General features: G+C 41.2%; 1 protein-coding gene and 1 long non-coding RNA gene across 5 annotated transcripts in view; one reads left to right on the top strand and one right to left on the bottom strand.

Annotated features, from left to right (window-relative positions):
• LOC116526361 overlaps nt 1-23371 on the bottom strand; it is a 178912-nt gene that overhangs the window by 40395 nt on the left and 115146 nt on the right. The window lies entirely within an intron of this gene.
• NPAS3 (neuronal PAS domain protein 3) overlaps nt 1-23371 on the top strand; it is an 848226-nt gene that overhangs the window by 809347 nt on the left and 15508 nt on the right. For all 4 annotated transcript variants that reach the window (XM_032242688.1, XM_032242687.1, XM_032242685.1 and 1 more), the window contains 2 exons: nt 10733-10926; nt 14823-14929. In XM_032242688.1, the coding sequence (XP_032098579.1) occupies nt 10733-10926; nt 14823-14929 (301 nt within the window). The remainder of the gene's footprint in view (nt 1-10732; nt 10927-14822; nt 14930-23371) is intronic.

Raw genomic sequence — 23371 nt, 5'->3', positions numbered from 1 at the left:
AGTCTCAGATGCAGCATAGGCAGGCTCGCTTTCCCAAGGAAAAACGTAGATGCTGAGAAAAAAGGTCCTTGCCATCAAACAAGAACTACATGTTGCCCCGTATGCCAGGGAAACTGAGGAATACTGGCTTCCAGTTTGCATTCTTTCTTTCTCATACATAGTGTCTAAAATGCCTTAAGAGAAGTCTCTTTGTTCGTTCATTAAGAGTTCCAGATACCTACTGCAGCCTCTTGGGAACTGATCATTTTTGTGTTTGATTATTAAGAAACTTTATATCTAAATGTGGGGAATATTGAGGTTTTTTTTTCCAAAATATATATGACCCACATATTTGCTTTAAACAATTTTAATTATAAGAAACAGAGTCACCATTATTTGTGGTTTCCCCTTTAAAGAGATGGATTCTTTAAAAAAAAAATTCAGCTCAAGAGATAGCAGAGTTGCACGTCTAGGGCTGGTCTACCCACCTACACGGACAATTCTCTTCACTTCTCCATCCTCTAAAGCTGAGGAACCCGGGAGTGACTGACTTCACATTTTCCTTTATAACCATTTATTCTCCTAGAGGCCTTGAAGTTGAATGTGGGCGCTGGGGAGGCTACCCTCCCATGAGGCTGCCTTCACATTTTCTCACGGCAGCAGAATGTTCTCCAGAACTACCGTCTTCGGCAGAGGGGTACATGACTGTCTCTGAGCATCTGTGGCATTTATTGCAGTTTAGTGTCTGTGTCCAAGTTCTGCTAGTAAAACTCAAGAGAAACAAAGGCTAAAGAGACTAACTTAGAGCAAGACTAGTTGGGAAACTCAAGACATGAAAGTAAAACGCATATTCAACAAAGGTGTTAAGCAAGAATAGGAAATAGAAAATACTTGATTTGTGTTACGTCTTGTCTAATAAGAGCTCATGGGCTCCAAGGAAAGTGCATTGGTATAATATAATACTTCTTCCTGAGGTGGTGGTGGGTAGGGGAAGCAGTTTTTCTTTCGTGCCTGATGTGTGACTAGTTCTGAGTCTTCTTTTTTTATATAATCTTGCTGGAAAATAGAATTGCAGTCTGTAATATTGAGAAGAACTGCCTCTCTACCCTCAAGACAATGACACTAAACCACAGGGGGCCTCAGGGGGCCATGAAGGGCGATATCCCCCCACCTTCACATCAAGTGATAGAGGAATAAAAAAGTTCCCCTCCACAGTGGCACAATGGTCCTCTGTCCTTCTCGAGGAGACTTTAATAAAGTAACTGAATCAAATGAAATTTGATCAGATGTGTATAGTTCAGCCTTCTTGCTTTGCCCCTTAACAATTTATCGAGGTGTTTCTATCCATGGTCCTGTTTTATTAAATGATATTTGAAGTGTTCCACTCTCTGAGAAAATGTGGTTTATATCCTTGGCATACATTTACATAATCTCATTAAGGAGATCTCTCTAGCTTAAACTATCCCAATAAAAAAATCTTATCTTTGGGAGAAGAAAGACTATTTTCTCCAAAGGGAACAGGAAGCAAATGGGGGGCCAGGCACATTTTGAGAAGCTAAAGCTGTAATTATAGCTATATTTTTTATGTTATGTATGTGAAGTTTGTTAAAAGAGATGGATGGGAAATAATTGTTATGTTTGGAGGATATGGTCATGTAAGAAGAGAATGCTGTGGCTAATGTATTTTAAATGTGGGTTTTAAAAATAATTTTTTATTTGCTGCCTTAGAAAATGTTTCTGCATTAAAAAAAAAAAAAAAAAAAAAACCAAGGGTGAAAAATTACTAGCAATCTCTCAGCTCCCCACTGGAGCCATCCAATGAAGGGTTAACCTCTCAGGATCCCCAGAATTAATCAGGAGCTCAGCCAGGGGTCGGCTGGCTGGGCGAGGGGGAGGGGATTGGCAGAGCTTAGCCTCCCCCAGAGGCTTACAGCACTACAGTGCAGCCCACTGTGGTGCAGCCACTGAGAGAATGCAGACCTTTTCACAGATAAAGGAGCGTGCACAGGAAATATGCCCTGATCCCACATCAGCCAAGGGTGCCTGCTTCTCATGCACTGATCCTCCATTTTCAAACAGCCAAAAGGCAACAAGTTATGTTCTACAGAGTGGGATATTTTTTTAAGTACAGCTTTAATCATAAATATATGTTCATCTTTCTTTGCTCATTTAGAAGGCAGTCTGTGATATGCACCTGGGTCATCTTTATTAAGATCTCTCAATTCATTCAGCTCTCGTGATGGAGAGGAAGCTGCAGCTGGGTGGAGGGTATGTCCTGCCAGCCACTGTCATCTGAGACACTTGGAGTTCTTGCTGTTATGCGCATTCCCAGGCCCCTCTCTTGATTTAGAAAATCTGAACCTTTGGGACTGGGAAGCCACATCATTCATAAGCTCTCCAGGTGATTCTTGTGCACATTCAAACATAACAACCACTCACCCCAGAGGTTTCTTTGTTTGTTTAAAAGAAATACCTCACATCAGCATTAGGTGTTGTAGGCTTTCCAATCAGAGTAAAGAACAAAATAGGTTTTCCTTCATATGCCGGGGACATTTAGTCATTTTAGTTACCTGGGTAGTGAACAAAGTGAGTTGACTTCATGTGGAAGACTAAGAATACCCATGTTCACATGCATACTTGTACCTGAAGTGTGTTTTTCATTAGGACTTTAGCATGTCAGTGAGAACAGAGAAATAAGCCCTTGACTTCTTTCCTTTTCCTCTGCCTTCCATAGTCTGCAATGTCCTTATGTATAACTTCAGATCTGTCCATTTCCTGAACCAGCCTTCACTAAGTCTTTGCAGGAATCAGACCAAGCATCCAACAGCATGCTCCAATAATACCACTCTTCCTGCTCACCTCATTCCCATTTTAAACATGGGAAAGATCATGGAGTCCCAGAGAATTAATGCTTTCTATGTAATTGTAGACTTTTTATGCCATAGGACTGGTTTCTGCCAGGCTTCTTTCCTAACTTTGGCTAGGATTCTCTCCCTGGAACCCAGTTTCACTTGCTCTCATATCTATCACCAGAGCTGCCATTAAGTTGAGCCCACTTGAAGTCCTGACAACCTAATTCCTGCTGGTCGTCTATCCTTAAGGGCTGAAGCTTATTCACTTACTCCCTATATTGAATATCCCTGATCTTAGGGAAATTTGGGGGGATAAACTCCCAGAAAGAGCCCCACCATCCACTTGCTTCCTGAGTTGACAGCCGTCTCCATACACAGCCGATGACAGCACTCCAGGACCACCTCTCCTGTGGCATCCTCCTGGGCCCTGGACGAGGTCTGCATTGCCACACAATCCCTGGATCCCACTTCCCCCTTGTGAAGCCAACTCTTCCCTGTTCTGCCTTTTCTTATCCCCAGTTGCTAAAGTCCCATTGTGACTTATGACAAAACCTACAGTTTTAGTTCTACAGTCAGCTTTTGGAACTAAAATCTGAGATGCTGTAAAGGGAAAGGAAATGCCATTCCACTGTGCTTCTGCCTCCCAGAGAATCTAAGAGCTCCTCTTTCAGTTATGAGCCTTCTTCTCCATGGTACTTGCGTCTGTGGAAAAGTCCTTAGTTTCAGCTAAGGCTTGTTTTTATTGTTATTTGTTTTCTTCAGGCCTTGTGCAAAGAGAGACCTAGGTGGCATGAGTGAAACAGAAGCAGATCTGCTAGGGCAGATGTTCCAGCCGATGAATATAGTCTAAATCCTGGAAACCCCCCTCCCTATAAATTTGCATGAAGTAATTTACACAAGGTTGATATTCTCATGCTGGTTCAGATTAAGTTGTTATGCTGTAGGCTAGATGTTTAGGTTCAGAAGACCTGGCTAAGCCCTTATCTTTCAGCAGGTTTCAGGCCACCTCAAAGCCCCCGTCACTTAAAAATAATTAGCTGACTCTCCCACCTGAGCTAGTGATTTGATAATCTGTATGCTAAACCAGACTTCTACAGAGGGAAAAAAAAGAAAAGGGACCACAGTGCCAGAAGGAAGCTTAATTTTTAAGGTAAATTTGGATTCCCTTAAAGGACAAGTGAAGAATCTCTGAAGATGCTCTACACCCAGGGAATCTGTCATTTTTTTTCTGTGCCTGCAGCCTTTTTTGCTCCCCTAGTTGCCTAGCCCTATTCTATACTTTACATTATATGTGGAAAATAATGCACAGAGTACTTGGCACTTCCTTTTGTTAAAGAGAACATTTTATATTACTAGAACTGAAATTTGGTCCTAAAAGAAAGGAGAATGGCTTCCAGATGTATTTTTCTGTCATGGACTTTCTTTCCTCAAGTATCGACAGAGGGGAAGTTTTATCAAGGTCTTTGTGATGGGCTTGTTTATAATGAGAGGATATTAGTGGAGCACATCTAAGTGTGTATCACTAACAGAAAACTGAAAGGAGCATATGGCAGGAAGAGAAATATACATTCGCCCAAGCAATGTGGCTTGTTAACACTCCCACACTCATCCTAAACTCTGCGGACATGCATTTAACAGCATCACACACAGCCGCTCCTTGTAGCAGAGAAGAAAAATAAAAGTCAAACAATGATTTCCTTACTGTGGGATGATCAAATAATGCTAATGTGGACATTTTTATCAAAGATGATGGGATTTCAACTCAGAAATCTTGTGCATTCTGCTTCACTGTTGCTGGCATCCGGGCAGTGCTGTGTAAGGAGTTTAGAAAAATGAGTTTTAGCATTTTTGTACAGCTTTTTATGATGAAACAGGAACAATGAAAGGAAACACAAGGATTGAGCTCTTATATAAGACTGAGCTCAGGGGCGAAGAATCTTTTAGTTCAGAATGCACTTTTGAAGAATGGATGTAGATGAGATTTAAGACCAGACTAAGATGAACCTTTAGACCACTGAGGCAGCTTTTACCCGGCATAAGCCAAAACAAAGCTTATTTCAATTCAGATATGATCCATAACATCCCCATTAATTAATTCTTAAAGTCAACTGCATTTGTCAATTTGCAGCTGTATTCTGAAACTCCTGCCCCCACTATAGGGTTGTAAAGGAGGAGGTGGGGTAATGCTACGGCACAGGAGAGGCCACTCCATTGGGCATTTGGATATAGAACTCTCCAGGAATGAGTGAGAATCGTAGGCATCATTGCCTGATTCTTTGACACCATTTTATACTTGAGGAAATCCTACCTTGCCAAGCTAGAAGACTTGCCAAAGTTACCAGAACCAGGACTGAAAGCAGATGTTCTCTTTCCCAATATAATGTTATTTTTACCCCCACAATATTCCTTTCATTTTAAAGCAAGTAGTTTTTTTTATAGTTTCATGGCTCTTGACATAATATTAGAATCTAGGCTTACGTATCTGTACACACCATCATTTTCCATCCGCCTACTTAACTTTACAAGGAAGCCTTGCCCATTCTTTGCTATGTTAGCAGTGGGATTGGTGGTGGTATGGCAAGCTTGGCGTTTATGTTAGAATGGAATTGTGGATGGAGAAAAAGCGTGCTTAAGAGCTTTCAGAAATGTTCCATTTTTTAAATAAAATTATTGTGGCGCAAGAGGACCTCAATTTGGTGAATAAAAAAGGCAAAAACGTAAGTTGCCTGAGGCTTCAGCTACTCAAAGGGGGAAAATGCCTTTGGCACTCTTATCTGTGTTTTCTCCATTGGAAATTCTATTGAATTTCTTGGTCTTAACGATCACCTCCAGGAAGAACAAAAAAAACCTTCCATAACTATCATCACTTAAGTGCCTAATTCTTACTTTCATCTATCCCCTAGACACCTTCTCCAGCATCTTCCCAGGCTGCTAAAGTACAAACTGTTCACAGGGAAATCATCTTTGTCTTCACTGGTTACCATTTAGTCACCATTTAGCCTGTTGTCTTCATCATCCTATGGGACAGGCACAAAATTATGACAGCTCTTCTCAGGTTCCACTGCCAATTTCCATTGATTGCACTGGCCCTCATGGCCTCATCTGTGTCTTTTTTCCTGCTGACACCAATTGAAATTTTCCTGGATCCATTCAGCCAAAAGTATTTTCTTCCTACCCTGAACTCCTGAAGATCTTATTCCAAACCTTTCTTATGGAACATGTTGATTAATTAATCAAACAGTATTTGTTGAGCATATACTACACATCAGGCATATACCTAGGCACTTTGCACACATTTTCACTCTCTCCAAGTAGCCCTATAAGACTTGGGTTTTGTTTTGTTGTTTTTTGTTTGTTTGTTTTTGTTTTTTGAGATAAGATCTTGCTGTGTCATCCAGGCTGGCATGCAGTGGAGAATCACAACTCACTGCAGCCTTGATCTCCTGGGTTCAAGTGATCCTCCCACCTCAGCCACCAAATAGCTGAAACCAAAGACACAAACCAATAGGCCCAGCTAATTTTTTCATTTTTTGTAGAGATAGTGTTGAACTCCTGGACTCAAGCAATCCTCCTCCCTAAGCCTCCCAAAGTACTGGGATTACAGGTGCGAGCCACAATGACCAGCCTGGAAAACTTTTAAAATGTCACTGAATATTGATGCCAGGGCCCTACCACCCGAGATCCAGATTTAACAGCTCTCGGGTACAGCCTAGACATGGGGACTTTTCAAGACTCCGTGAGTGATTCCAATGTGTAGCCATGGTTGAGAGCCACTGGTGTAACTCCAATCCCATTTGCCAGATATTTTCGGATAGTTAGTATTACCTCTGAAGCTTTAAAACACAAACAAAGGCTGGACCCTAGCCTAGTCCCATCAAATTAGAATCTCTGGGGGACTGCGTCTGGGAATTCACATATTAACAAAGCTTCACAAGTGACTCTGTATTATCAGGATCAAAAACCACTTTCTTGGTCAGATACTGAATCATCTCCCTCTCATGGTCATATTAGAAATAATTATAGATGTCTTTCCCCACCTCAGGGGCTGTAAACTCTTTGAGGACAGGTTTACATTTGATTCACCTCGATCAGCTTCCTGATACCTAGCAAGGTCCCTCATACATTATGCATTTTAGAAACTAAAGAACCAAGAAAATACCTTTCACTAACTTTATTAAGAAAACAAAGAACTGCCAGGCACAGTGGCTCATGCCTGTAATCCCAGCACTTTGAGAGGCCAAAGTGGGTAGATCAATTGAGGTCAGGAGTTCAGGACCAGCTTGGACAACATAGGGAGACTCTACTAAAACACCGTCTCTACTAAAAATAAAAAATTAGCAGTGCATGGTGGCACATGAATGTGATCCCAGCTACTCAGGAGGCTGAGGCAGGAAAATTGCTTGAACCTGGGAGACGGAGGTTGCAGTGAGCCGAGATCGCGCCACTGCACTCCAGCCTGGACTGCAGGGTGAGTAACACTCCATCTCAAGAAAAAAGAAATCTTTGCAGGCTACTTTTTTCTTTGTACAAGGTTTTAAATCTTTGATATACTAACGTGGAAAAAAAGCAAGTCATTTCATTTATCTTAGTATCCTAGTTATACAGCTATTAAGTGCCAGAGCTAGGATTTGAACCCATGAAAGAATTTGAAAAAATCAAATTCTTTTCTGTACATCTCAGGCCTTAAAAGCAACTATAAAATGAAAAATTCAGCTATCTACATGTTTGGATACACGCTGTCAGATGTGTTTCTGAAATTTGAACATAACCTGTCACCTGGCGGAGAAAAAGCTCTGTTGGCATCATGAAATGAATTTGGAAAAACTATGTTAATTTAAACCTAAAAATTGTGGGATCTAACAGGTATCCCTTTCTTCTCTTCAATTCCACCCTCCCTCAAACCCACACACATACATACAGATAAACACACCCTCTGATTGTTGTTTGACATTTCTTGACAACTATTTACTTACTGCTCTGGTAATCTTAGATTTTTTGTTTGTCTTTCTTTTTAGTTTGTGCTACTTCTCAAAGATTTTTCAAATAACTTGAGCTTCTAGTTATAAATGAAATCTTTCGCCAGGCGTGGTGGCTCATGCCTGTAATCCCAGCACTTTGGGAGGCCAAGGTGGGTGGATCACAAGGTCAGGAGATCGAGACCATCCCAGCCAACATGGTGAAACCCCGTTTCTACCAAAAATACAAAAATTAGTGGGGCATGGTGACACATGGCTCTTATCCCACCCACTTGGGAGGCTGAGGCAGGAGAATCGCTTGAACCAGAGAGCTGGAGGTTGCAGTGAGCCGAGATAGCACCACTCCACTCCAGCCAGCCTGGTGACAGAGTAAGACTCCATCTCAAAATAAAATAAAATAAAATAAATAAAATCTTTTCAAAAGTTCATATGCAGTTTACTTAAGATAATAAATTGGCATGTGGCATATGCTTCTAAAGTTTCATTCAATGTGAATGTGCACACAGGCATAACTAAGTTGAAGTGACACCTCAGCAAGACATTGAAACCTGGGTTCCGGGCACTATTTGCCGTTTACAAGCTAGGTGACCTTGGACAGGGATGAGCTTTCTGAAGCCTCCTTCTTCACCTAAAATTTAAAAGGGAAAGGAATGAAGATAGACCCTCCCAAATTTTCTTCCGAATATGAAATGTTATGATCCTTTAAAATAGTAAGTCATTTATTAGGCTTTTGATCAACACCAAATTAATACTTTGTCCTTGTCCTTACTGGTCAATATTTTTAAAGACAAACAGAGACATCATAATAAAATGTGTAGACGTCTTTACAGTTTATAGTCACTTATCTCCATTTCACAGAAAAGGAAATTGAGACACAGAGAGGCTACGTGACTTGCCCATGGTGACAGAATCAGAAACTTGCAAGTCTAGATTCCTACTGGACCCAACTTTGACCCCCTTCAATACCATGATGGCCACAGGCAAAGCTGGAGATCAGAGGCCAGGTCAATCTGATACACCGACGGCTCCTGCCTGGTAGCCTATCTACCTTCCAAAAATGTTTTCCAACCCAGACGCCTTTAAATTGCTTTGGAATGGAATACCAAAATGGGGATTTATTTAGCATATCATTTCTGGATGTGTGTTTTCCTGAGCATTTATAGATCTGTGTTTTTCCAAGAAGCTGAATGTTCCTGATAAAACAAGACAGATAATGATAAATGAGCATCTATGTAAGCCTAGCTGGGAGGAGGACCAGGGACTGTTAACACCCCTCCTGTGAAGTTAATCCTATTTCTTTTAGCTATTTCTTTATTAGTTAATGAGGTCTTGCAAAAATGTGTGTCTGTGATGGTGTTTTAGCATCCTTGCCTCTAGGAACATTTTCAAATATTCATAAAGTAGCTCATCTGACCAAAGCTTAAAGCAAAGGTGCATTAAGTATGAATTTAGTCAACTTCAAATGTGGGTGGTCGAAAAGCTGCTGCTGAAATAACCTAAATAATCCTCCTTATTGATGTTTCCAGATCCGCAGCTGTGGGCGCAAATGTGAAGGGTGACAGGAAAGAGGTATTATTTAGAACAGCTAGGACTCTGAAGGGCAGCCCTGTAAGCTTTGGTCCTGCTTCCTGACTGACAGTGGTGTGGGCTCGCTATTGAAAAACTGAGTAACTTAAGAGAAACAAAAATAAAATGGAAAAGGAATTGCCAGTCGAGCCCCTAGGAAGGATAGTAGACGCTAGATCATATTGTTCCTGGGAGGCAAGAGACCTACTTCCCACTCCAGTTCCTTAGAGCAAAGGAGGGAAAGTAGAATCTCAAAAGATAGTTTGGCACTCAGTGATAGATTTGCAGCTGCAAAGCAAATATGAAAACTCAGCCACTAAACCAAACTCCATGGTACTGTGAATCATGGCAGTTACTTCTATTGCCTGGCTTTGGAGGATTCCCCACACAGTAGCAGGGTCCTGGGGACACAGCTAGAGTTCACATGCATGTGTGTGCACACACACACCCACCCAGCCCTTCCTTCTGCATCCTGAGGCATAGCAGCACACATCCTTCCTATTTTTTACCCTTTTATGATTTTATTTCCCCAGAGCATCATTTGAGTAAGTTCTCACTATGGCTCTTCTATGTGCAGTTCATACACAAAGGTTTGCTTGGTTCCAGGTGGCCTGGACTATTTTGGGCAAGAAACTGAAAATTACAGCCCAGCATATTCCTTCCTATTTCTGAGCAAATACCTCTGAGCTGCCACTAAGATGGTTCAAGTCTTCCTGACCCTACTTTAGTATGAGCTCCAGGGACAAATCATGGGCCAAAGTCCTCTGACCATCAACCCCATAGAGCACTGCAATAAATCACTGTACCCCTGGGAACTCAGTGCTGCCTACCAGGAAATATCTATCCTCGAAAGAACCCATTCATGTCATTGCCACTGAGTGTTTTATTCATTGGAGTCTTTGGCCTTTTGCAATATCAACCCCTGAATGAAGGAAGGCCCAGAGCCACACATCTGAAAGGAGACTGCCATGTAATCCCACTCAAGTACAGACTTGGAAAGAGACAGACGTCGTCCATTAATAAGGGCTAATAATGCAAACGTTTCCTTTTGCAGCTCAGTGCTCAACTTTTTGGTCATTTTATTTGGTTTTGAATTTTCCCTCAATGTGAAAAAAAGTCCTTTGAAAATAGCAAAAGCATCGTAAGAATGCTGCCTTGAGGAAGGCTTGGAGCGTAATACTGCTGCTTTTGTGTCTCTTGCCACAAGGACACTGAGGGCATGCCGACGGCCATTATGATTAGAGAAGATACAAGCTAATGTTGGTTGTTCCAGATGTAATTTTGCATTTCTCAAAAGAAATGCTGTTATATCTGGGATGTAAATTTGACTGGTGTCCTGTACTTAATGTTCTTTTACAGGTGATTCACATAACGGGCCGGCTACGCCTGAGAGTGTCGCTGTCCCACGGGAGGACCGTCCCCAGCCAAATCATGGGTCTCGTGGTTGTTGCACATGCCTTGCCTCCCCCGACGATCAATGAAGTCAGAATTGACTGCCATATGTTCGTCACTCGAGTAAATATGGACCTCAATATCATTTACTGTGAAAATAGGTACTTTGTTTTTGTTTTCATTTGCCCTGTTGCACGTTGCACATTGGTGAGGGTTGCATTTCGGCCGTCTGAAGGATGGTACTGTCCCAGTGAGACTCATTCTAAATCCTGATCTTGTTTTGTAATGGCCGCTTGCACTGACACCAAACATGTTTTTTTATTTAAAATTTGCATTGCTGCCCTGATTTACGTTAGGGACAACAATTAAATGAATCGGGATACCCAGGCATCCCATTTTGGCTGAGAACCCAAGGAAAGAGCAGGGCTTAGATGCCATTGGAAAAATGATGCAGTAAAATGTACTGCCTGTTGCCTCCGTGGGACCCCTCCTGACTACCTCGAGGGCCCAGCCTCATGGTGGTCCATGTTCACATAGACACTAAGCATGGAAAGAACAAATGAGACTCTGAGGCCCCCAGAGGAAAAAGGATGAAAAAGAAATTTGCAAAGCCATTAAATAAAACTTTGTCATCCTGAGGATTTCACTTTTATAAATTAAGAAAAAGATGACTCATCATATAAATGAGTTGGCAGTTCTTCCTCAAGACTAAGCTTTTATAAAAGGACTTCTTAACCTCTGGTTTAAAAGTTCACTTTTTCCATTAAGCATGAAGCAAGGGACAAGGAAATGGGACAGTGCCCCTTCAGACCTTTCACCTAGAAGTCAGCAGCCCATCAGCAGACTGATTTGAACAGGAAGCCACGGGGTACAGGGAGGGCAGTGGAGAGGAACCACCCACGTACCAAGTGTGGGAAGGAAGCTTTGGCAATACTATCCATCCCTGGGTGCCACAGGGAGAATTACTGAGTCAATTTGGGAAGGATGCTTTTGCAGCACTGTTGTCAGGCTTGTTCACTGAGCCCTCAGAGGAGAAACTTAAGAGCAGAATGGTCAAGTGACTTGGGGAACTGACCTCGCCGGAGACTAGCCAAGAAGATAGCCCCTGCATTTAGTCCACTGGGGAACTCTGAAGATGTTGAGATCAAATTGGAAACTGCCTATTATTTCTGACCAGGATCCGATTCAAAGGAAAGAATTCACCCTGGGAAAAGATACCCACCTGAGCTATAAGTGTTCAATAGGGTAGATCTCATGAACCTGTTGCTGTTATTTGATAAGAAACTCTGAATCTGCATTTCAAGTTTTGTTGGCATTTATTAAACAGTTTATCATCATGACATCGTGGGTATGTCTAAGGTATTCTGGAAGGGCCACAGAACATCAGGAAAGACACGTTAGCCAGAATGCTTCGCTGGAGTTGGCAGGTCTTAATAAAGATGGCTGGCATTTACTGATCACTTACTACACACGGGCATGTGCAAAGCTCATCACCTACACATTTCACTTAAGCTTTAGGGCAGTTCTGTGAGGCAGTTGCTGCTGCCATCTCCATGACCTTTGGGCAATTTCAGCTGAGAGAGAAACACTGACTGACTTGTCCTCAGTCAAGAGATTCAAAAGCCCATGTACTTGCTGCCTCCTGTGGAGTCTCCCTGGAGTCTCTTTTCCTTTTCTTCAGAAATCAGACTAAATGGCAAGCGACTGGACACAAAACCTCTGAGGGGGACTTTTCATACATCTGTACCCATGAAAGAACCTGGTTACAGCCCAGTCCACAAAGCTATTTCTCCTCTGATTAAAAATGAAGAATGCTAGAGAAGGAGATCCACCCAGGGAAGACGGGAAGACAGACATCAACTCAGAGCATGGACTATGGCTTTGCCTCTTTGAAAACACAAGACAGCTCTCTTGATTTAGACTACCAGCCACCTCTTCCTCCAAAGAACAGAGCCTCATCTTATTTACCAAACTTCCAATGATTGTCCTATCGTAAAACATCACTTAATTTCCATTCCTGTGATCAACTCATTAATTCTTTTGACAAGCTCCATGTACCCGAATGCCTCATGGTGCTACTCTAGTAATTGAGATCATTTTCTGTGACCTGCTTTTGGCATTTTTCTTCCTCAAAAAAAAAAAAAAAAAGAAAGGAAGAAAGAAGCTTTTCACAGTCCCCTGTTAGCCAATACAATACAGCATTTTTCCCATCTGCAGAAGATAGTAATTATGAAAAATACCTGTATGGAAGGTAATTGCATATTTGCTCTGAGGAAAAAACATATTGTGTGCCAGGCACTATGCTATGTTAATTTCATTCCATTCATTCATCCCCTCACCAACCTCTTGGATTGTTATACAGATGAAGAAACTGAGGCTCAGAGTAAAAGATGCCATCAGGATTCTGATCCTGATACAGACCATCCAGCTGGTCTGGTGCTTTTGAGATATATGTGAAGAGACCCTCAAACACCAGGCTAGTCACATTCACCACAGTAACAGGCTCTGGTACAGAGAAGGGCTTGGATCGGTTTGAAGGATTTAATTCAAGAAAAGAATAAACTAAAGAAATGCCTTCCCTAAAGAATGGAGTGCCTTTTTCCTGGGGTTTATTATTTAATTAGGGAATTGTTAACTAGAAACTAAGCCTTGCTCCTTGACTCCACAGCCCATTCTTCTCTGCATTCCCAAGGACAGCCTCGGGCAAAGCCGACATCAGCTTTCAGAGGAGCTGGCAAATTTCAGAAACACCAATGAGGGAGGGTCTTTTAATGACATCCTTGTTCCTTCATTTGCAGAAATGGGGTGTCAACTGTGCTTGGAAAATAGCTAATGGTTTTAGGAAAACACCAACTAATCTGTTTCATACCAGAAACCCATGAAATCCTTAGAAAACCCTACTTTTTATTTTCCCAATCAATCTTATCTTACCAAAAACCCTAGTTTGGCCAAAAATATTATTTAAATTGCTAGACACTGAGAAATTCACTTGCTGGGTAATATATTTTAATTATGTTTCTTTTTTTGTTTGTTTTTCTTTCTTATTTCCCTGCCTTCGGGGCCAGAAAACTCTCCAACAATGATCACGTGTTTCTTAAATGTGTCATTTCTAAAGATTTATTTCATATTTGAATAGACCATATGCCGTAAGTCATTAAAAAAAAAACACATGAAGAGTAAAGAGAATAAATTAAACAAAAAATATATTCCACTTTGGACTGACCAAAAGGAATCTGCACTTGGTAATACAGAGGGTAACACGCGTTTTGACATGTTTGCGTAAACCAGGCAGATTCCCCGAACATGTTTTCCAATTTGGGTTCTATTTTTCCGTGCTCTGCCTGAGGACATCGACGTCTGGACAATCAGTGACAGAGGCTTATACACACATACTGTCGAGCATAAGCCTGGAAGAGCTGCTGAAATGGTTTAAAAGTTTTTGTGTGGAATCCACCACAAAGTACCAGTTAAAAGGGCCAGGAGTGAAAGCTGAGCTCCCAAATGACTAAGACTAAAAAAGATAATACCCCCAGGCATCTGTGTGTCTCCGCATTTAAATTATATCCCTTGAAATGCCAATTTGGACTTTGTGCCAAGAAGCTGCTGAAGCCCTTTTTCATGGAAATACCCAATAGAAGACCAATCTGTTTAAATGAAAGGTGTCTCTAATCATTTGGTATAAACATAACATGTTTTTATTTTATTATGTAACCTTGAATTATCTTGGCCTGTAATAAGGATATTGCATTGTTACTGATTCTCAATAATTTCATGGAATTATGTTGTCTAAATGTGCATTTTTAATGCCAAAGGAAGAGAAAAACCTATCTAATTATTTAAACACAATTGCTCAATCTAACACATTTCCTACTTTTGAAAAAGACTGTTATGTGTTAAAGAAATAATCTTATCTATAAAGGGTTTTCCTTCACAGTGCCACCTCCTCACGGGTACAGTAGTATAATGAAATGTGTCAGTAGATCTGTTTCTAAGTTATTTGACAGTTTCTTTATATTTCCTCCCTTCTGAATTCCAGCCTGTGTTCTTCTCTTTGTAGGATTAGTGATTATATGGATCTGACCCCTGTAGATATCGTAGGGAAGAGATGCTACCACTTCATCCATGCTGAAGACGTGGAGGGCATCAGGCACAGTCATTTGGACTGTAAGTACCTCCTGTGTGGGGGAATAACCCGGGCTAAAGTGAGCTCTCTCTGAGGCTCGTTTGGTGTCAGTGCTGACTTTTCCCTTCATCTTTCCTGCGTACATTTCAGATGACTGTCAGTGTGCAGTGAGAAAAAGTGAGACATAAATCATTTCAACTTGTGTTAGAATTAGATTGAAAGTTGGACCTCAGGCCCAGAGAAATTGCTGGATCTTTAGGCACTCACCCAGAATTCTGTGGTGTCTCTCCTATGAAGTGGCGGGGGAACCTCTGTCTTCAGTGCTTCCTTGACCCTTTCATTTTCTGGAGAGCAACTTCCACCCTGAAATTTGTGGTCTCAGTTTCAAAATACACATAGGAGAAGACAAGTTCAAATAAGCCAGAGCCTTATAAAAATGCCTACTTCCCAAGCATCAAAACTTAGGGGCAAGCCAGGGAGATGGGGCAGAGCACATTGTGTGGAGACAGCAGCTCTCGAAATCAGTGTTTTCACTGTTTCTGGAAAAAGACTTATTCAGAGGAGTAGGTATCTCCAACCCTCAACTCCTGGGAGATGGTAATTAATCTCAGCTCTTTGAATATGGCTCCCAGCCCCCAAGCCACAGGCTCCAAAAGACCTTCTGTGCATGTGAGCAAAGCGGGAGCATCAGTGATGTGGCTGGGCCAGCAACACACCAGCAGCATTGTGCGGAGCCCGCTTCCCACCACCATGGCTGTGCACGCTGTCCATGGAAGGGGTCTGACTACAGCACTGATCTGGTGGCTCTCTTCTGACCAGAGATCCTTTTTATGAGCATTCAGTAGACTCTTCCTGAAAGATGAGTTCCTCCCCCTATACCCAGCTATGTCCCTAGAAGGTTCTAACCCGTTTGGACCTCTGAGTTAAAATACAGCCACATGCCACTTAGCCATATTTTGGTCAACTACCTACCATATATATGATGGTGGTCCCATGAGATTATGACACTGTGTTTTTACTGTACCTTTTCTATGTTTAGATACACAGATACTTACCACTGTGTTACAGCTGCCTACAGTATTCAGCATGGTAACATGCTGCACAGGTTTTGGTCTAGGAGCAATAGCCTATACCTTACAGCCCAAGTGTGCAGTACGCTACACCATCTAGGTTTGTGTAACTGTGCACTCTGTGATATCCATGCAATGATGCACAATGATGCCTAGCCATGGATTTCTTACAACAGATCCCCATCATTAAACAACACATGGGTGTATATGCAAGGCACCACAAATGAGATGTCACAGCCTAAAGTTGAAGTGTTTATGCAGAAAAATATTTGCCTCCTCTCCCCTTTCTTATCATGGCCAAAGAGAGTTATTTCATATCTTTCCTGCCCGTTGCAATTATTTCTTCATTGCATACTCAAAAACATGGAGATGTCGAGCTAGCCAGAGTCTCAAAGTATGAATATCCTGTACTGTGTTTTTAACCCTGTGTTGGCAACACTGACATGGAGCCAGGTTCAGATTCAGAATCTGTATATACCACGTATCTGGAAAGAGCCTGCCTCCAACACAGCAGGTTCTACTCCAACACAGAGCGTGTGTCTTGATATTGCACACAAGGGATTTAGGGAACACACTTGTTGCTGAGCATGAATGGGTGTCGTGTATCATAGAAGCAGATGGCTCTTCAATTAATTGGGGAAAAAATGACACGGTTTCCTGAAAAGAAACATCAGGTTCTTCATTGCTCAGAGTTAAGAGAAAATGGAGAAAAATCAGGATCTTTGGAAGAAGCCATGGATATATTTTTGGAATAATATAGGCTAGAGATCTAGACTTCACAAATGAATGTATTGTTTTTAGGACACTGTCATAGACCATGTGTGTGGAGAGTGCGATGCCTTCTCATTTTGGAATCTTAATTAAGGTCTAAATTCAGAAAGCTGATGCTGACCAAAAAAAAAGAACTTTGTCTCCCTCAGTTATTATTTGGAAAACATCATGCTGTCTCTCTGGGATTTGATTTACAGCTTGAAGAAACACAATTCCTCAGGAACAGTGAGCAAGGGCAGTTCATTTCTCCCCATTAAGCAAAGGTCTCCAACAAATATGTTTGATGCCTTTCTTTCCGATTTACTTTTATCTCATTTTCCGTAGCCAGAATAATTTGAGAGTGCTGAAAATAAACCACTCCACCATTCACTATTGTGCTATTCTCCTAATTTTTCTGGTATCTTGCCAACTAATAAACAGAGAAGGTATGCTTTCAAATTCTGTGATTTTTTTCATTACTTGATATTGACATACTGGCTATTGCTTTATGATTCAGCCTACTAACAATGATTGGGTTCATTCTTTTAACTCATATACATGACTTCTAATTTTGAGTTCTTTTAATAACCTTAAACACATGAAAAACAAATAGAATGAGCTGATAATTCTGCATAGTAAAATACACTTCACATATTTAGCTATCATGCTGTGGAATAACTCCACAATGTCAAGTAGCACACAATTAGTAAAACTGTAGGGGGAGGAAAAAGAGCGTTTTGATCCTGAAGAAGTTTGATCCTAATCAGATTGAAATTTCAGCGTTCTTGTAGTGCTTAATATCTTCAATCACACACACAAAAAATCAACCTGATTCCAATGTCAGGTTTTGCATTCTGTGACTGAAATAAAATGCTAAAATATACAAATGCATCTCGCTTTGTACAATAAACATTAACATCATTATAAAGTAAGATTGAGTCTAAAATTGTGTGATGGAATGTCTGATGTTTACCTAATTCTCAAACCAAAGCCAGCCCAGTAACAAAATGACAGAGCATGTAATAAGTCCTGGTTGTGTAAACACTGGAAGAAAAGGCAAAACGCCAGCACAGCATCTTGCTTGTCCAAAGCCCTAGGCTATTACCGAAGGAGGCCTCCAATGTGCCTTCTTGGCAGGAGAAGGTCATGGCGACATAGAATCAGGTCAAGAATAAGATAGAATTCTAAAACAAAGGGATGGTTAAAAAATAAACCACATTAACTATTTAGTTTTTCTTCCTAGAGCTGTTGGCACAATTCCTGGTTCTGTCCTGAAAGACAGGTTATAGTCCTCTGATAATATTTCTGCTTTTTAACTATCTGTCTTATGCTCCAGTTTATCAATAAAACTTTTTTTTAAAAGACTTACTAGTCTTTGATAACTAAAAATACTATCTTCATCACTTATGTCTTTTTTCCTTGCCTAGGCATCTATAAATCCATAAATGAACTTGTCTCTAAAATAAGAAAAGAGGAATATCAGTTGTACCAGGATTACAATTCTGATAAATTGAACCAAGAACTTAGACCATCTGCTCTTCCACTAAGTTAACATGAGATGACTGATAGTTCATGGATTTCAACATAAAAAATCAGTAAGAATCACATTATTGATACCAATATCGTAGGTTAGTAGAACTATACTCTAAAACCAAGGGAGTTTTAGGGGCCCCTTCTTTCACACTGTGACCAAAGAGCTCTGTGATTTCTTTTGTTTAAAACCAATTTCACCAATTCTTTAGGTCAAATCAACATTTAAAGGTTAGAATTTTAAACCATTTATATTAGCAATTTTGGGGGCATCTTCACCTTTTCTTCCCTACAGTTTTCCATTGCTTAGGAGGTACTGACTTGAGAGGTGATCACTAACACCTTCCCACAGTTACACACTCTGGTCACCTATGGTGTCTGTGTGGCTCTTCAATTATGAGAGGTTTCAGTGCAACCACCTACCACTCTACTTCTGCCTATAGCCCCCCAAAAATAGAATGCTAAACCAAACAGAGATGCATGCTTTGCACTGCTCTTTATTTCCATTTAATTCAGCCCTTTGTCTAGAGAAGGAGCTGAATCTGTCTTGAGATATTCCTAGGGTTCTTTGTGGGTCAAATCAGCAACAACTTTCTAAAACCTTAAAGAGTGGCCTAGGGGAAAACTTCCTTTCTCTTTATGAGGTTCTGCTCCACCAGTGAGGCTTAAGGCTCTGGAGCTGTGGGATTTCAGAGAAAACGAGCCAGAGACTGTAGGTGTGGTGGCAGTTTTTTTCCTTCCTAACACCTTACCCAGTCTGAGAAAACTCTGGAAGAGTTTTTCAGAAAGACAGAAGGACTTCAGATTGTCTTTGAGATCATATGCAGTTAAAAAGTATGGCCTATCCAATATACTTGGGGGCTGTATATATATAAAAAAAAAAAAAACTAGTAGCTTAAGTGTTTATTTCTTAATTATAAACTTCTGTACTTTCTAACAAAACTAATATACAGCTACCTGATATAATGCATTCCATGCTGTTTTGCATCAATAACCCCTACACTTCCCTCCTGAAGGCGTCTCATCGCCAAATGCAAGCAGACTGCTTAATGCAGGACTAATTAGTATATCCCCTTCCAGTCTGCAGGCCCTCTATTGTAATTCCTTCCCAGCTCATTTTTTTCCACAACCGAGCATCAATCAAAGTAAGTGCCCTGCTTGCCTAGGCAACACAAGATGTCCTCCATGCATTTGTCATCTGCCACACAAACAAAGGGGGAATTTAATTGTTGGTTTGGGTATGCAGCCACTGCACACAAAACGGAAGCTGCAAGTGAAGGAAAGAGAAGGTGGCAAGGTTGATGGGTGGGCCAAATGCAGATAGCACAGGGGACTTTTTTCTGTTCTCTGATCTCAGCCTTTCTTCAGGGGTGGGTCTTCAGGGATTTATCTGCAACCTGGACATTGGCTGGACTTTCCCCAAAGCAAATAACCTGGACTTTCCCCTTCTGCCATATGAATATGAAAATTCCCATGAAAGGAAATGCATGTAATAGCTACCACGTCTGACTTTCTTCAGAAGCCAAGTCAGCCTTCATCGTGTGCCTGGCCATTAACTGAAAAACAACTGTCACAAGGAGACAAGATAAAGGCAGGTTTTTATGCAGGAGTGAATTTGTATTATTTTGTCTTACTTTTTTTGGTGGGGGAGGTGGTGATGGTAGGTACCGACAGAGAGACGGTGCTCGTTTTGGCTTTTCAAGTCCATAGGCACGCAAGCACAGAGATCAGTGACCAGCGAGAGGGCTGAGCTCCAGGCGCACATCCCTGCTGGCCTTGCTACACTGTGCATCAGTGGGGCAGTGGCATTGGCACCCCCTGCGAACTCACAGAGACTCAGGATTAGAGGCTTTTCCCAGTTCGAATCTGCAGGTAGCAAGATCCCCAGCTGACTCATATTCATGTGAAAGCTTGAAAAAGTACAGACCATTCTAGTATTTAGAAGGCACTATTTTACGTGAAGTAAACGGTAAATACAAACTGAGTATGTCAGTTTTCTTTTCCTCTCAAATTGTATGAATTCTGAGACTAGCAGCAAAAGGTGAGTAGTGAAGTAACTCTGAGGGTACTTGATCAGTATTCAAATGAAACAAGAATAGGATTACTTGATAAAGAAGCTGACTTCTTTACAAAGATGTAAAGTTTTAAATATCAACGGGAAAAATTTAACAGAGTATACATAGTAGTAATAGCCAACCTACTAAGCAAAAGATCTTACTGGTTTTTTCCTCAGGTGAATATTTTCTTATGTGTACTTCACTGTGCGAATGAATATGAGCAGTAATTTTTGTTACTGTTCAAGTTCATCTAACATTGTGAGCACTTACTATATGCAAAGCCTGTGTCATTGCTATGAGGTTTCAAAAACAACTAAGGTGTGGTCTCCACCTTCGAGGAGCTTACATACTAGTAGAGAATGCAGCGTGAAACAGCCAGTTCTCAATAACTGGTATAAAATGAGTCTGTTAAGATGAATGGGCAAAACACAGAAACCCCAGACGTGAGAGCAACCAAGGAGAGGATGGAGAAAAAGCCCTAGGGCAGGCAGATTTTCCCTGGGCTTTGAAAGAGGATGGCCAGAGAGACGGAGGAGTGGTCTCAGGCATTGCAGGCTTAGAAGGGCGTAGGAGAGACACAGAATCCAAACCCGTGATCTTTTCTGCCTCCCCAGAGAGCAAGCTAGAACTTTGATTTGACTGACACATTCTAATAAAATTCTCACATGGATTCGGGAGCTTTTCCTTATTATTATTTCAATTAGTAGCTGCTTTTATTATAGTTTTTGAAAAACTTTGTATTCAACAAAAAATAACCCATTGCTCTTATAAGGCATGATCTGAAGAAGAAAAAAAAAAATCAATACCTCTGAGTCATCCATTTTAACCTAAATCAATTAACCTAAATAAAATCAATTCCATTACTTCTTATAATGGCATCTTGTTCTCAATCTTATACAACTATTTTTGAACTGTTTCCTGAAAACATTTATTTAATGATACCCTACATATCTCAAAAAACCTCATTCAAACTTTTTTTTTTTAACACAAATGAGTGGCAGAGGATTTTGGGGGCTGTTGTTGTTGTTTGAGATGGAGCCTCACTCTGTCACCCAGGCTGGAGTGCAATGGTATAATCCCGGCTCACCGCAACCTCCGCCTCCTGGGTTCCAGCAACTCTCCTGCCTCAGCCTGCCGAATAGGTGAGATTACAGGTGCTTGCCACCACGCCCAGCTAATTTTTGTATTTTTAATAGAGATGGGGTTTTACCATGTTGGCCAGGCTGGTCTCAAACTCCTGACCTCAAATGATCCACCCGCCTCCGACTCCCAAAGTGCTGGGATTACAGGCATGAGCCACCACGCCCGGCCAAGTGGCAGAGGATTTAATTCTGTATGTGTCTAACATACAACAGTTTTTCCATACATGCAGAGTTCACTAAAGATCAGGTTACTCAAACCTCTTTATGAACTCCCACATCTTTTCTGGCTTCCTAGAACTTTTGGTGGGGGCATATCAGCTAGAATGCATCTGGTTACAAGTAACAGAAAATCCCAGAAAAAATGACTTAACTTTCTCTTCATTATCAAAAGACTTGTTTAGAAGATCAAGATAACATCCCCATCATCGATTCCTCATAGGGCAATATCCAAAATGAGGAAAGGGTCCACCAGTGTTTTGTGTTCATTTGAGAGTGCACAGAAAACCTTCCCAGAAGCGCTTCACCCCCATACCACAGCAGGCAGAGAAAGCCCCTTGTGTCTCATAGTCCCATGTGTCATGGAGTGCCCAAGCCTAAGCCACTCACTGGCAAGGGTCTAGAATCACTAGATCTGGCTTAAACAATCAAGGTTTATTCTCCTGGGAGTTAGGAGGAGGCCATCCAAAATTAGACTTCTGTTGTCCAGAAGGAAGTGGCAGAACAGCTGTTGAGCGGACAGTCAACTATGACTGCTACATGGAATAATCTATGTTTTCACAACAAACTACTTGGACTTCTAAAAATCTACATAATGGATGAACAAATGGAATTGTTTGGGCTCCTGGAAATATTTCTGATTTTCTGAAACACTAGGTTTTATATACCTGTGCCTCACTACTTATATATTTCTTTTTAAAGATGTTTAGGCTGGGCGTGGTGGCTCACACCTGTAATCCCAGCACTTTGGGAGGATCATGAGGTCAGGAGTTTGAGAGCAGCCTGACCAACATGGTGAAACCCTGTCTCTACTAAAAATATAATAATTAGCCAGGCATGGTGGCACGCGCCTGTAGTCCCAGCTTCTCAGGAGGCTGAGGCAGAAGAATCGCTTGAACTTGGGAAGTGGAAGTTGCAGTGAGCCTAGATCACACCACTGCTCTCCAGCCTGGGTAACAGAGCGAGACTCCCATCTCAAAAAAAATGTTTAGTGGATTTAACAAAATGATTGCCTCCAGAAGCACAAGGCCCACCAGAGACAAAATAAATCTGAGTATAAGGTCCACATCATCCCTGTGTCTGTTTTCAGTTTTCCCTACTCCCAAATCAGATTAACTGCTTCAGTACTTTAAAATGCTTATTTGTTAAAGGGAGGTAAAGAATTCGCCCAGCCCAAGTCAGATCTCCTTGCGCTTCCATAGACCTATATACCACCATTCCACCTACCACACAGTTGTCCCTGTTATAACCTTATTAGTGAGAATGATTCATAAGCATCGCTTTCTCATTCAAAGGCAAGTAGAGGTAAATCCCTGTTTCCAGAGTGAATAAAACTTTTTCAATAACCTTTCACAGTAGAGACTTCCACTTGACTTTCATTGCCTAGTGTTTCATCATATTCTAAACCTAAACCAATCACTGACAAGGGAAATGCAATTATCAAGACTCATGGAGAGTGACGCAGGAGGACAGGCGCAGGACACATTTTGCACACGCTGATATCCCCTTGTGACTAGCACAGAGTAGGCACTCAAAAAAAAAAAAAATTGATTGAATAAATCCACCATTTCCCTCAGTTCCTACCCCTTAAATCCTTCTTAATTCCATGTTGAAGAGTTCACTGCTTCTCATTTTTATAACAAATCCCCCAAAAAAGAGAAGGTATAGGTCCTTAAAAAAATACTTTATCCTTAACTATTTTAGGTTGAGAAGGGAAT

Source organism: Sapajus apella, unplaced genomic scaffold (assembly GCF_009761245.1).
Source record: "Sapajus apella isolate SASKATOON/1434 unplaced genomic scaffold, GSC_monkey_1.0 scaffold50, whole genome shotgun sequence".
Classification (NCBI taxonomy): Eukaryota; Metazoa; Chordata; class Mammalia; order Primates; family Cebidae; genus Sapajus; species Sapajus apella.
Note: the sequence above shows the minus strand (reverse complement) of the source record. Positions and strands in the feature narration are given on the sequence as shown.